The 14,394-nt window shown below is 36.7% G+C and overlaps 1 protein-coding gene across 1 annotated transcript in view; it reads left to right on the top strand.

Moving 5' to 3' along the window:
- The window catches only part of CEP162 (centrosomal protein 162), a 116,099-nt gene extending 102,968 nt beyond the window's left edge, over nucleotides 1-13,131 (top strand). Inside the window, exons 26-27 of the mRNA XM_044676320.1 lie at nucleotides 9,443-9,577; nucleotides 12,825-13,131. Of these exons, the coding sequence (XP_044532255.1) occupies nucleotides 9,443-9,577; nucleotides 12,825-13,031 (342 nt within the window). The 3' untranslated portion in view covers nucleotides 13,032-13,131. The remainder of the gene's footprint in view (nucleotides 1-9,442; nucleotides 9,578-12,824) is intronic.
- Nucleotides 13,132-14,394: the final 1,263 nt, after the last annotated feature.

Raw genomic sequence — 14,394 nt, 5'->3', positions numbered from 1 at the left:
AAACTACCACACCAATGCAACTACCAACAATTTGGAAATTGGTCTTGATCAAGGACACATGACAAAACTAGTGGAAATGCGCATCGGCCATGGGTGGGGGGAGTGCGGGGGGGTGGGGGTGAAGGGGATAGGAGGAGCATGAATCAGGTAACCATGTTAAAAATGTATATTAATAAATGTTAAAAAAAAAACTAATTGGAAATTACATAATATGATTCTCCAAAACCAGTCAGCTAATAAAAAATCATAGAAACAATCAACAATTTCACTGAAGAGAATGACAATGATGAAACATCCTACCAAACTGTGGGATGCAGCTAAGGCAGTACTCAGGGGGAAATTTATATCCATGAGTGCATATATTAACAAATTAGGGAGGGCAGAGACTAATGAATTGGGCATGCAACTTAAAAAACTAGAAAGAGATCAAATTAAAAATCCCCAGATGAAAACTAGATTAGAAATACTAAAAATCAAGGGAGAAATTAGTAAAATCAAAAGTAAAAGAGCTATTGAATTAATAAATTCATTAATTTAAATGATTAATGTCAACTAATTGAATAATTAAATAAAAAATTAATAAACTAGAAGCTGGTATTTTGAAAAAACAGATAAAATAAACAAAGTACTGGTCAATCTAATAAAAAAAAAGGAAAGAAGAAAACCAAATTAATAGTATCAAAGATGAAAAGGGAGTCCTCACCTCTAATGAAGAGGAAATTTGAGTCAAAAGTATGGATATTAAAAGTATTCTTGCTAGTGAAGAAACTTAAGAAAAACTACTGGCTATGAACCTATAAATCCCAATCCTTCTTGCTGTTAGATTTCAATTAAATTTTTAGAAAGCAGATTATAGTTTATATAATTTAAAAGATCAATCAGGATAACACAATTATTTTTTCCTTTAAAAAGGTGGATTATTTTTATATATGCAACCTCAATATGTAAAGGTAATTTCTATTTTTTCCTTTATGAATGAATGAATGAATCTAACAGTACATAAAAATGAAAAACTGACTTAATTATTCAATGCCAACTGAAAGAATAAAATGTGTGCCCCATTTTAAAAAAACAACTTGATTTTTTCTACTTAATTAGATTTATTTTTTTAATTAATTTTTTTATTTTTAGAAAAATTTTCCATGGTTACAGAATTCATGTTTTTACTTTACCCTTCACACCCTCAAAGCCCCCTCCCCCCATAGCTAACTCACATTTCCACTGGTTTTAACATGTGTGGTCAGTCAAGACTTATTTACGTATAATTGATAGTTACATTGGTGTGATCCTTTCAGGTCTACATCCCCAATCATGTCCTCCTCAACCCAAGTGTTCAAGCAGTTGTTTTTCTTCTGTGTTTCCTCTCCTATAGTTCTTCCTCTGAATGTGAGTAGTGTTCTTTTCCGTAACTCCCTCAGAATTGTCTTGGGTCATTGCATTGCTGCTAGTACAGACATCCATTACATTCAATTTTACCAAATTGTATCAGTCTCTGTGTATAATGTTCTTCTGGCTCTGCTCCTTTCCTTCTACATCAATTCCTGAAGGTCTTTCCAGTTCACATGGAATTCCTCCAGTTTATTATTCCTTTGAGCACAATAGTATTCCATCACCAGCATATACCACAATTTGTTCAGCCATTCCCCAATTGAAGGACATACCCTCATTTTCCAGTTTTTTGCCACCACAAAAAGCTCGGCTATAAATATTTTCGTACAAGTCTGTTTATCTATGATCTCTTTGGGGTACACACCCAGCAATGGTATTGCTGGATCAAAGGGCAGGCATTCTTTTATAGCCCTTTGAGCATAGTTCCAAATTGCCATCCGGAATGGTTAGATCAGTTTACAACTCCAACAGCAATGCATTAATGTCCCAGTTTTACCCCATCCCCTCCAACATTCATTACTCTCCCTTTCTTTCATTTTAGCCAATCTGCTAGGTGTGAGGTGATACCTCAGAGTTGTTTTGATTTGCATTTCTCTAATTATTAGAGATTTAGAACACTTTCTCATGTGCTTATTGATACTTTTGATTTCTTTATCTGAAAATTGCCTATTCATATCCCTTGCCCATTTATCTATTGGGGAATGGCTTGATTTTTTATAACAAAGTTTATTTGGAAGAACAAAAGATCAAGAATATCAAGGGAAATAATGAAAAAAAAAAACATCAAGGAAGGCGGTTTAGCAGTACCAGATATTAACCCATACTATAAAGCAGCAGTCATCAAAACAATATGGTACTGGCAAAGAGATAGAAGGGAGCATCAGTGGAATAGACTTGGGGTAAGTGACATCAGCAAAACAGTGTATGATAAACCCAAAGAGTCCAACTTTTGGGACAAAAATCCACTATTCGACCAAAACTGCTGGGAAATTTGGAAAACAATATGGGAGAGATTAGGTTTAGATCAACATCTCACACCCTACACCAAGATAAATTCAGAATGGGTGAAAGACTTGAATATAAACAAGAAAACTAAGTAAATTAAGTGAACACAGAATAGTATAATTGTCAGATCTCTGGGAAAGGAAAGATTTTAAAACCAAGCAAGAGTTAGAAAAAATTACAAAATGTAAAATAAATAGTTTTGATTATATTAAATTAAAAAGGTTTTGTACAAACAAAAACAGTGCAACCAAAATCAGAAAGGAAACAACAAAATGGAAAAAAATCTTTATAACAAAAAATTCTGACAGAGGTCTAATTACATTACTCAAATATACAGGGAGCTAATAAATAACAACTTGAAACAAATGCTATTGAAGATAAACAAGCTTATCGTGGAAATCTCAGGGACATTTTCCCCACCCTATGTTGTACACATAGGTCTACAAATAAAGGGATTACAGAATTTAAAAGGTATAAAAGACCTAAGCAGCTCTCAAGTTCAATTCAGACCTGAAAGGCATCTCTGTTATACTATACCTGACAGATAGTCAATCATACTGGTTTTGTTTAAGGACTTCTAATAAGGGAGGACCCAACTACCTCATGAGAATAGTTCTCATTTTCAGGAAGATTTTTGTTTTTCCCTCATCCCCATACCTTCAGACACATTCTGAGCCTTCAGTTGCTGAAGTACAGATCCCTCTGTCCTTATCCTCCTCAGTCCTATTCTTCTTCCACATTTCCCACTCCAGATCTACCCAACCTTTCTCCTGTGCTTTCTAAAATGTCTAATGAATAATAGCCAACTTAATTTCATCTTAAAACTTTGCCTTTCCTACTCCTCCTATCTTCTGATACTCAGTAAGAACTAACTCCCTTCTGAAGGCACTGCAGTCATTTCCAATACTATTTGCATCTTTATTTAAAGTCTCTGAGCTCACTGGTCACAGTCAAAGAATACATCATCTTCTCCATTGCCACTTCCAGACTCTCCTTCTACCACAATTCCACAGCGTCTCCTCTTTTGAGGTTCACCTATTCAAACTTATCACCAAGATGTTTTCCTTTGGTAAATTCAATACATAGTTCACAGTTTTTCTCTCCCCCACAACTCTTGCCCCTCATTTTAGAATACTTGAATATAATACGCATCAATATTCCTTCAAACACCCTAACTTCCGTCTACTCAGTTCCAAACCATATCAGTAACACAGAGATCTTGATGCAAAGGTCATATAGTTGATGTTGCTGTCATTCACAAATGTTCCACTTGCATGGTCACACACCAAACCTGCTTTATCTGGTCCTAACCTTCTATCAGTATGGCTCTCCTCCTTATGAGCTCACTGTCACCTCCTTCAGTTCTTTCCCAGGCAATCCCATCTCTGCATTGACTATACTTTCCTATCTTGACCTCTGCATTGACTCCACTTCTATCTTCTTCCAGCTAGAGGAAAGAAGAAACTATCCCCTATCTTCCAGATGACAGAAAAGGGACCTAGCCTTTAATATCTAACTTAATCTAAAAACTTATTCCATTCCCACAAAAATTTATTTCTTACTTTATCTGTCCCTAAATGATTAAATCTTATCAATCTATCTGTTCACTAAATCTATAGATAATTTAGGCTTGGGCAGTATAAGCTAAACTATCTTAGTTTAGCTTAACTGTTGGGCTAGTGTTTACTAGAGAACTTAATCCTGTAGTTAAAATAAGTCAAAGTGATCAACTCATAACTCATTTGGTTATTCTTTTAATTCCCCCCTTTGATCCTTAAATAAACTCATTTCCTTATGGATTACGTAGGAATGCTCTCTAGTATCTTTAAGTACTGTAAGAGTTTAAATTTAGGTTTTATGCTAAATATGAGAATTCTAAAGTAATACTGTGGTCGCTGATTTAAAAATATTATAGTTTAAGTCAAAATGACTTTTAGCAGCTTTATTTAAGAATGAAAGTAGAAAAATGTAAGAAGGTAGAGAATTGTCTAGCCTTCCACTTTAAGTGCTGCTCCAGTGTCTAGCTTAGCCCTGACAGTGCTTCCCCAAATCCGATCTCCATATGGATTTCCTGGTAATCCTCAGCCAGAGGTCCCACTGGTGTCTTCCTTCAGCCAGAATTCCACCAATGCCGCAAAGCCAAGACAGGGATTTCAGCCACTTACTCCAAATGCCAAGAATCTCCAGAACCAATCTCTCCAGAATCCAGGAAGGAATGACTCTAGACCATGCTGGTCTCTTTTTATGCTTCTTTTTTCCATGTCACTTCCTATCACTCCCCCTTCTTCACAAAAACCAATGGCAGTCTTTCAGTTTGCCTAGCACTGCCCAAGATGGGGGTGCAGTAGCCTTTGGAGGTGTGAGCTTACTCAAGTAAGTGAACTTTCTTACTTAGTGTTAAGTAGAGATACTTTAAGTTCTTGATTTGATTAGCTAAAAATAGGCAAGGGGAGAGTTAATCCAATCTTCAGGATACTCTCTGGGTTTTTTTGTGGTTTTTTTTTTTTTTTAGACTAATTTGCTCAGGTCTATGAAGTGCTAACAAAGGCAATAAAGGTATTTACTTCAAAAGATACTTTAATCACTCTTGTTAGCTTCAAAAGGGGGGAATCTCCCTTTGAGGTACTGGTTTATATTCCCAGCCTAACTTTCTTATGCCCATACTAGTCAGGAAACATTTCTTAAAAAGCATGCTGAATAAATTCTTCTACTATTGGTTATACAGTCATTATTGCATAAACAGAAATTAAGTGGACAGGAATAAAGTGCCCATGATTTGGGAATGCTTTGATGGAGCTGGTGACAGAGTCATCATCTATGAGCCAAAGAGCAGTTTATGTCATACCTGACTATGATCTTTAAAGACAGCATTTTCCATTACCAAGTTGTCAAAAAGTAAGCAGATTAATGCCTCATTTCTTGTTGCCAGTGTATTAACAATTTTAGTCCTCTTTGGAACAGTGGTAATGGCCCATAGGGAAAAGAGAACATAGTCCTTTGTTGAGTTCCACTGATTTGCTGAATAGATGAAAATGTTCAAAGGTCTATTCTGTGTTGCAGCTCCCCTTGCTCTGGTGTTCTTTTAGCCTGCTTTGTAAATGTAGAAAGTAATAGATGTACATTTTGTAAAAGTGAAATTTGGGGAATGCCATTCTGAAAGTGTATATATTTCTATGGACAAGGGAAATGTATCAAAACTACATTTCCCGTGATCCAACATGGTCCAACTGGTTTCTGTTTCCGACGTCTTGACGCAGGGGAGAGCTTAAATCTCCTGGGTTAGGAGGGAATGGGCTCTTTGCGAGTAGGCGCTTGGCTAGGAGGCAGTAATGGAGGCGGCAGTTTTGAATGCTTACAAGCGCGTGGTCTGATAACTTTATCTATCAACATGGCTTTAATTAAAATACTAATTTATATATTTATACCAGCCTTTATCATTTTTAATATTAATAATTTCTGAAACAAAGGCATATTCTTAGATCAGCCCTGAAGTGGCTCTTACTTTCAGATCTGCGAAAACTTAATACAAAATTAATATAATGTAACACAATCTAGTTGGTTATCATTCTAGTTTTATTAATAGAGCTGTAAGTAGAATATCAAATTAAGAAACTCCAGAGAATTTTCATTGTTATATCATGAGGGCCTGAATTGGAAAATTATGATCAGAAAAGTGCCTCAAATAGGAAAATAATTTCATACTCTTCATAATTATCAATGCAAATTTACACATAAAATTCTTAATCCAGTTTTTAAAACTATGTCATATATACCATTAAGTCCCCCTTTGTTGAGGATATTGTTATCATATTAACATAAGGAAAGGATGTTATAGTGCTCTCAATTGTTTGTAATTTAAAATACAATTTAAAATGATTACTCACTATACTGGTAATATACTAGCAAATATTATTTAGTCATAAGTTACAATAGGATTTATCTCTTTGTGTTTATTAAAATGAAAAAAATGAAGCATCATTGTGCATTTTGCCCTTATCAGTGGAATTCGGTATGTGAGGAGAAAGGAAGAAACAAAGCAATATTAATACTGTCCATTAGTTCTGTTTGATTTTAGGGATGAGTTCATAGATAGCCACTTGTATGGCAGGATGTAACAGCCATGCTCAGAGTTAACCGGGTAGGAAAATGTCTTATTTGGAAAACTGAGTCAAGAGGGTCCTACTTTAATCATCCTAGGTCTTTCTCCCAACTATTACCTAGGAACAGATATCCACTGGTAGGGCTTCACAGATGCCACTCCCATTGAGCCAAATGATGACTTCGTGGTCTTAAGAGAGGTCAGATATTATGCCTGAAATCAGAACTTAAGAGTATATCAAATTAAAGTCCTATAAGATTCTGCCTTAAGTAGCAAAACTTCATTAATCATGTTAGAGAAGTTATAATTATTGTGTTTATGTAACTAATAATTGTTAGTTCAAATTCATATAGTATTCATCATATATTCAGCATAGTTTTTGGAGGGAAAATTAATCACGTGCACATATGTTCTAAAGTCTATATAAATAAATGCATGATAGGTTTTAACACTTAGATACCTAACTATCCCTTTGGTGTGCCCCATAGATATGATAAAGGAAGGAGAACTTTACATTTAGTTTAAGCTACTTTCTGTGACCTTCAGCATACAGCTTGCCAGTAGGAGTTTTAAGTTCTAGAAAGCTTTAACCCCCTGAGTAAGTGGAATGGAGACTTTATCGTGACCCTTTATAGTCAGACAGATATATGAAATCAAGGTGTGGATGTTGAGAGTGACTATCACAGGAAACGAGGTAGAGGCAAGCTGGTTGAATGTTAGATAAGTTGGATAAGCAGCAAAAATGATACATTCTGGAGTTTTATAAGAATATAGTGAACACTAGTTTATATACAGGGAATAATTCAAAAATGTAACTTTACCTACATGCTAATTATTACTAGATACAGCTTTGTGATTTTCCAAAAAAATCTTAAATAAAACTTGCTCATTTCACATTTAACTCATAACTTTCCCCACTTTAGCCTGGAGAGGTCCTAGTTCTTTAAACTGAAGCATTAGTTTCACAACATACTGTTGGCAGAGCTTGTAAGATCTTATGTTATAGCAGGTCAAGTAGGAAGTCCAAAGGAACCTCACAGGCAAAGATCTCTTAAGAGGATTTACTGTGCTTTTCCACCAAAAGTAAGTCAAGTGTGATCCCGGTTACCTCTCTCTAATTGCCACTCCCAGCTTCTTCTTATCTCCAGGACCAAATATAAATGTGTTTGTTTGACATTTAAGCTCTTCATAACCTGGCCTCTTCCTGCATTCTAGCAATACTGGCCTACTTGAAGACCCTCCATCTCCCACCTCCATGTATTTTATATTGACTCTCCCATATATGCCTAGAATGTTCTACCCACTCACTTCAGCTTATTCATTTCACTTGTTTAAGATTTGATTAGCTTCCACCCACCCACCCACCCATCTCCCAGCTATTAATGTTTTCCCTTCCTTCCCAGCTACCCTATATATGTCCCACATCTTCTGAGGTATTTGCATGTTACCTCCCCAATTAGAATTGAAATATGTAAACTCTTAGAGGACAAGGACTTTGTGTGTGTGTGTGTGTGTGTATCCCTCCTCTTAGGACATTATTACAATGCCTGAAAATACATAATAAAAAAAAAAAGTTTATTGACTTGACTTTCCTGGTCATAGCTTCTCATGCCTTCATTTCTCAAATTATGTTTTCATCAACTCTATGAATCTTGTATGTACCTATATATGGACGTGTTGCCTCTTCAGCTAGAATGTAAGCTCTTTAAGCATGGGCAGTCTCCCCTGCCCCATCCCGTCACCTAGTAAGTACTCAACACATGCTTGTGGATGATTGATCTCACTTCAGGTCATACTGCTCTAAAGTACCTACTTTTTAGAGAGCACAACCAGCATTTATTAAGTTCCTACTAGGTACCAAGCATTAGCCCATCTTTTCTGATGTGCTTCATGCAAATAGATCTCATTTTCTCACTATTAAAAAACAGATAGGAGGTAGCTTATAGTTCTACTTTCTGAGAAATAAATTATTTTCATACTTTTGCATTATTTGTTTCTAATATTAGTCAACATTTTTTCTCTCAACTTTTATTTACTCTGGAGAATAAGTTTTTAAGTAGACACAAGTAAAGGACAATATCTCTGAGCTTCCTGATGCAAAAAGTTTCGTCGGAGTCATGATTGACTGGTAGCCTTCCTGCTATTTTCATTGAAAAAAGGGGAATCTTGTGACCAAGTAAAGCCCACCAAAGCAGCCATCAGTTTCATAGCATGATGAATGTGGAAATATGTATTGGCCATTAGCACATGTATAGCCTGTTTCAGATTACCTGCCATCTTAAAGAAGGAAGAGGGATGGGAGGGAGAGAGAAAACATGGAGCACAAAATCTCAGAAAACAGTTATTAAAATTGTATCTACAGGGGGCAGCTGGGTATCTCAGTAGATTGAGAGCCAGGCCTAGAGATGAAAGGTCCTAGGTTCAAATCTGACCTCAGACACTTCCCAGCTGTGTGACCCTGGGCAAGTCACTTGACCCCCATTGCCTACCCTTACCGCTCTTCTGCCTTGGAGCCAATACACAGTATTGACTCCAAGATGGAAGGTAAGGGTTTTAAAAATAAAGAAATAAAGAAAAAAGAAAGGAAAGGAAAGGAAAATTGTATCTACATGTGAAAAGGGGGTTTTAAAATTTAAAAAAAAAAAAAGCATCTGAACCAGCCTGGTTTCACATAGAAAGGGCAGCTGGCTAGACTGCCAAGGTGTAAGGCCTAAGGCCTGGGGAGGCCAAGGTGAAGGCCTGGGAGTATATGGGGAAAGAGGAGGAAGGCTCCATCACCCCACTTGTCCGGCTCCAAAAGAAGGCACCTTCTCCTCTGAACATTTTAGAGAGAAACAAGATAAAAGGGGCTGTTCTTCATTCTTTTGGAGCATGTCCTACTGAAACAACTTTGCAAGGTAAGGTGAGAAAACAAGATTTTACCACTTTGATCTGCACTTCTGATTATAGATTTCAAAGCTGTTGGAAGAATTGCGAGAGGCCAAAGAAAGCCACACTCCCGAGATGAAGCATTTCATGGCGCTGGAAAGGAAAATCAAACAGATGGAGATGCGCCATGTGCAAAGGGAGCAAGAACTGCAACAGGTAAAAGCAACCTCCCGCGGGGCCAGGAGGGGGGCTGCTCTTAGTCAATGGGATGGCTCTCTTTGATAGGAAACAGCCTTCAATCATTCCATGTTGCCCTGTGTTGTTAGAGAAGGGGCAGAAATGTGTGCATCTGGTGGTTCTTTGGAGAACTGGGGACGCGATGTCACTTTGCCCATTCTGGACAACTGGCCGTTTTTAGTCATGTTCTTACAGTACTGAGAGATATATGGGCGCTCCTGTGGGGACAGCATTTGCCCAGCCTGAATGTAGACTGGACATGGTCAGCCGGAGAGGCAGCCCTGGGCCAGAAGTCAGGAAGACCCAAGTCCAGGTTCTCCCTCAGATGCTTACCTGAGCAAGCCACTTAACCTTCTTTGGGAGGATCTTTATTTTCTCAACTGTAAAATAGGAATAATATTGGCACCTTCCTTGTTGTGAGCATTATCCTGATGTGAATGAAAGCATTTTGCAGTCCTTAAAAGGCTAGATAAAAATATGTTAATATTTTTAAGTGACAACCACTAATTTACTATTGTTATGACTAGTGGTATCCTATGATTGTAGTAGCTGCAAGCGGATTAAAATAGAATTCCATCTAGAATTCACACAGTCTTTTTAATGTACTACTGGGAATTTAAAATGTTGCAAAACATTTGAACACATGACTTTGTAATTTGGCAGAATCGTGTGTGTGTGTGTGTGTGTGTGTGTGTGTGTGTGTGTGTGTGTGTAAAATCAGTTTAATTTACATGGTAAGTTTGAAGCAAATGTTACCATATAGTCAAATATTTAGATGTTTTAATGATCCAAGAACTAAGAAATAATTCAGGAAAATTGATAAGAAAAAACACGAAATCTCTTCTTTTCTCCTGAATCTCACACTGTCAGACTTTCTTCTCCAATACTCAGAAATCACTGTGTGCCTGCCAGCCCATTAACACTGCCACCATCAGAGCCTCCCATGTTGCACTGAAATGTCACCGTGCTGTGGTGCCGCCAATAACATGTCTAAGTGGGTGGTGAGCATTCTAAAGAGCCTTTACTTCCTCAGCCTTACAATTTTCATGACAAATAAGTGTGTTGATTGCCAAAGAATCTGTACTCTAAATGTAGCAGTTGTAGATAAAAACCAAGACTTTCCGGAAACTTTTAAACAAGAGGCAGGGAGTGATGGGCCTAAAATATTTCATATAATTGTAGAGTTTTAGAACCAGAAGTACTTTTAGAAATCATCTGTATATATCATAGTAAAATGACAAATTAATTCTTGACATAGATCAAAATTATCAACCTTTTTTATGTCATGGAGTCTGGAAAAGCCTATGGGCCTCTTCTCACAAGAGTTGGTTTTTTTAAAATATATAAAATAAAACACATAAGATTCCCAAGGAAACCAATTATATTGAAATGTGGCTATCAAAATATTTTTTTAATTTCCTAACCCCAGGCTAAGAACTCTTCAATTAAAGCTTAAATGAACCTCGATAGAGATGTGTATCTTATTGGCTACCTTGGCCTCCTATTACAGCACATAGAAACGTTGCCCATGTTTTTACCAAGCCTAAAAATCCAGAGTCTATATTAAATATTTAGATCTTTTTTATGTCTTAGTGCCAGGTCAGCAAAAACTGATAACTACGAAGAGTAATAATTCTTCATGATTAAGTAATTCTGAATCTAATGAATGAAAATGCTAAATCCTGAATGAGTCATTTTTAATATCTTATGAAAAAGATTATTTGCTATAAATAAAAGAATTACAGTCCATCTTACCATGTTTTATGTTTCTCTTTTATGTTTATGTTTACCAAGGCATCTAACATGGTGCCTTTGAAAACAGCAAGTGAAAAAATATGCTTTAATTTGATTTAATCAAATTGAAAGAATCGTAATGAAATTATCTAATCCAGCTATCAGAACATACATAGACTATTCTTGGCAGTTCCAGAGAATGTCATGTTTAGGAACATCCATTGTTTTAATTGGATAAGATTTCCTCTGCCAAGCATCCTACAGTATGTGTATCATGTATTATTCAGTATTGGATTATTAGAAAGCACTGGTAAGAACTAACAACATGTCCCTCTTGTCACCAGGCAACATTTCAGAACTAGAAGGAGACCTTAAAAATAATCTAATTTAGAACCAATATTTTGCAGATGAGAAAATAGAGGTCCATCTTATCCTTAAAAAATGCCTTTTGCTGTCATTCTACTACACATTTCTTAACTATATTTCAGCATATTCACAGAAATAAGTAGCTGCCTTTTTCTGGGTTAGGAAGTTGGCAGTCTACAGCCCAAGAACTAAATCTACTCCCCACCTTTTTCTGTGTGGTCCACCAGTTAATAAGAATTTTTTTTTTCATTTCTAATTATAGGAACATTTTATTTATCTATCTAACTACCAATCTTTCCAGCTGAAAGAATTTGGCTCTAAGACAGTTAGGTGACTCAGGAAGAGCCGAGTTCAGATCCTACCTCAGACATTTACTTGCTTTGTGACCTTGGGCAAGTCACTTAACCTCAGTTTGACTCAATTTCTCCAACTGTAAAATGGGGATAATAATAGCACCTGCCTGTCATTCCTGTCTAACTCTTCATGACCTCTTTTGGAGTTTTTTTGCAAAGATGCTGTAATGATTTGCCATTTCCTTCTCCAGCTCATTTTACAGGTGAGGAAAGGGTGGCAAACAGGGTTAAGTGACTTGCCCAGGGTGACAAAACTAGTAAGTGTCTAAAGCCAGATTTGAACTCTGGAAGATGAGTCTTCAAGACTCTAGGCCTGGCATCCTTCTGTGCCCCTTAGCTGCCCAACCTGGCCCATGGGAGGCACTACATATGTGCTTGTTCTCTTCCCTTCTCTTCCCTCGTTTGCTGACCCTTGTTAAGGTGTTCTGGCTCTTAGAAAATAGTAATTTTGCCCCAACATGTGAGCGATTCATGACTTCTCAAATTGTGTCAGAAACTTGGGGAATATTTTTAATATTAATTCTATATCATTAATTGCATTATTAATTTTAAGATAATTCAATACCCCTATGTCTGTGATACAATTGTACACGTCCCAGCTTGATAAAGAAAGCCGAGATTCATTTCTCAGGTAGGAGCCGATGCCAATTCCCCTCCTGCCTCCTGCAGTGGGACGTCATGCACTGCTTGCTTTTGTGATTCACAATAAGCCTAGGAGATGGTGCATCACCAGCATGAACTGGGGGTCTCACTTGGAAATGCTTCATTTGTAGATAATACAGCAGACACGCCAGGTAGTGGAAACTGAGCAAGAAAAGGAAGTGGCGAAATGGAAGAGGCTGGCCCAGCTCAAGAACCAGGAGCTCGAGAAGTTCCGGGTGGAATTAGACTCCATATTAGACGTGCTCCGAGAGCTGCATCGAAAGGGAGTTGTTGTTCCAGCTCCTTTTTCTGAAGCATTGAACGACCCTGAATATTAAGGTTTCAAGGGAAAAGGTGTGCGTATGCCTGGAGGAGAAAAAAGAGACAGATCTCCTCCAGAAAGCCAGAGCCCACAGCCAGAGGATTTCTACCAGTTATTCAAACAACCGAGGATAAGAGAAGATAAATTATCTTTGATGGATAAGGTGGGGAATAGCATTGGGCCACATTTGTTTGTAGGAAAAGTGTCAACAATTCCATACTAAATTATTTAAAGGAAAACAACTGTGAAAGGATTTTAAGTAACTAACTATGTAAGTTCATTTTCTTTGTGCCAAGAAAACAGTTTCTGTTTTTCTTACAAAACTCTTGAGCACAATTTTCAGAATTTCCTGTCAGGTCATGCAGCTTTCTCTGCAATTTGAAAGAGAGCAGTTGTTCTCAGTGTTCAGAATTATCCTTCTCCTCATTTTCCCAGTTTCACCTTCATCCTTCCTCAAGGTGGCTCCTCCCACACCTGGTATCTTTCCAGAGTAAAAGGAATTAAATCCAGCAGTTCTTTAAAACTGTGATTTTGGAACATTGGGTTTTGTTTAAACCAACAAATCCTAAATACCTGTTCCATTTATATTATTATTTTTAACATTTCCTTTTTGGAGGTCAGGTGATGGTTTGCTAGATAGATGAAGTAAAACTTCATAAATATTAAAGCTGGCATAGTTGAGCTTAAATCTTTTCTAGAACAGCCCTTACAGAATAGCACCTTTCTATGGTCCATCAGGACTAATCTTGGTTTAAATTATGTAAAAGATATATGCGGAAATTTTTTCAGTACTGATTTATGTGGTTATTTTTATATAATTTGTAAATTATAAATTTTATGTAATTTGTAAGCCTTAATGATAACAAAATCACAGTGAAACATGTGATATTCTAGCTCAAATTTAGCTGTGGGTTATTCAAACTACCCATGATGCTGGGCATTTCATAAAGCTAAGATGTATGGTACTCATCCTGGAAACCTCAAATATCAGGCAATTATGTCCTGATATTACACTATCTTCTCATTTGTAAGAACAGATTTCTTATTTTAAACTGAATTTTCAGCAGTAGTATGTGTTGAGTACTAGTTGAAATAAAATATGCTCATTTCTCTGGAGGCAGAAAAAAAAACAAAGAATAAATATACAATCTAATTGCTTTCCAAAAGAAGTTGTGGACCTCACAGTGGTATTTTATTTATGTTTGTATGTAAGAATTGCACCATGAAATAATAATAAAGTTTTCTACTTTTTTTATTGTTTGGAATGAGCCCTGAGACGTGTTTTTTCTGCCAGTGCATCTTATAACACAGCTATACCCCCATTTGTGTTTTTCTGTCCTTTGCCTACCGATCCATATTTATCATGCTCCTCCAAAGGA

This window comes from Gracilinanus agilis, chromosome 4 (genome assembly GCF_016433145.1).
Source record: "Gracilinanus agilis isolate LMUSP501 chromosome 4, AgileGrace, whole genome shotgun sequence".
NCBI lineage: Eukaryota > Metazoa > Chordata > Mammalia > Didelphimorphia > Didelphidae > Gracilinanus > Gracilinanus agilis.
Note: the sequence above shows the minus strand (reverse complement) of the source record. Positions and strands in the feature narration are given on the sequence as shown.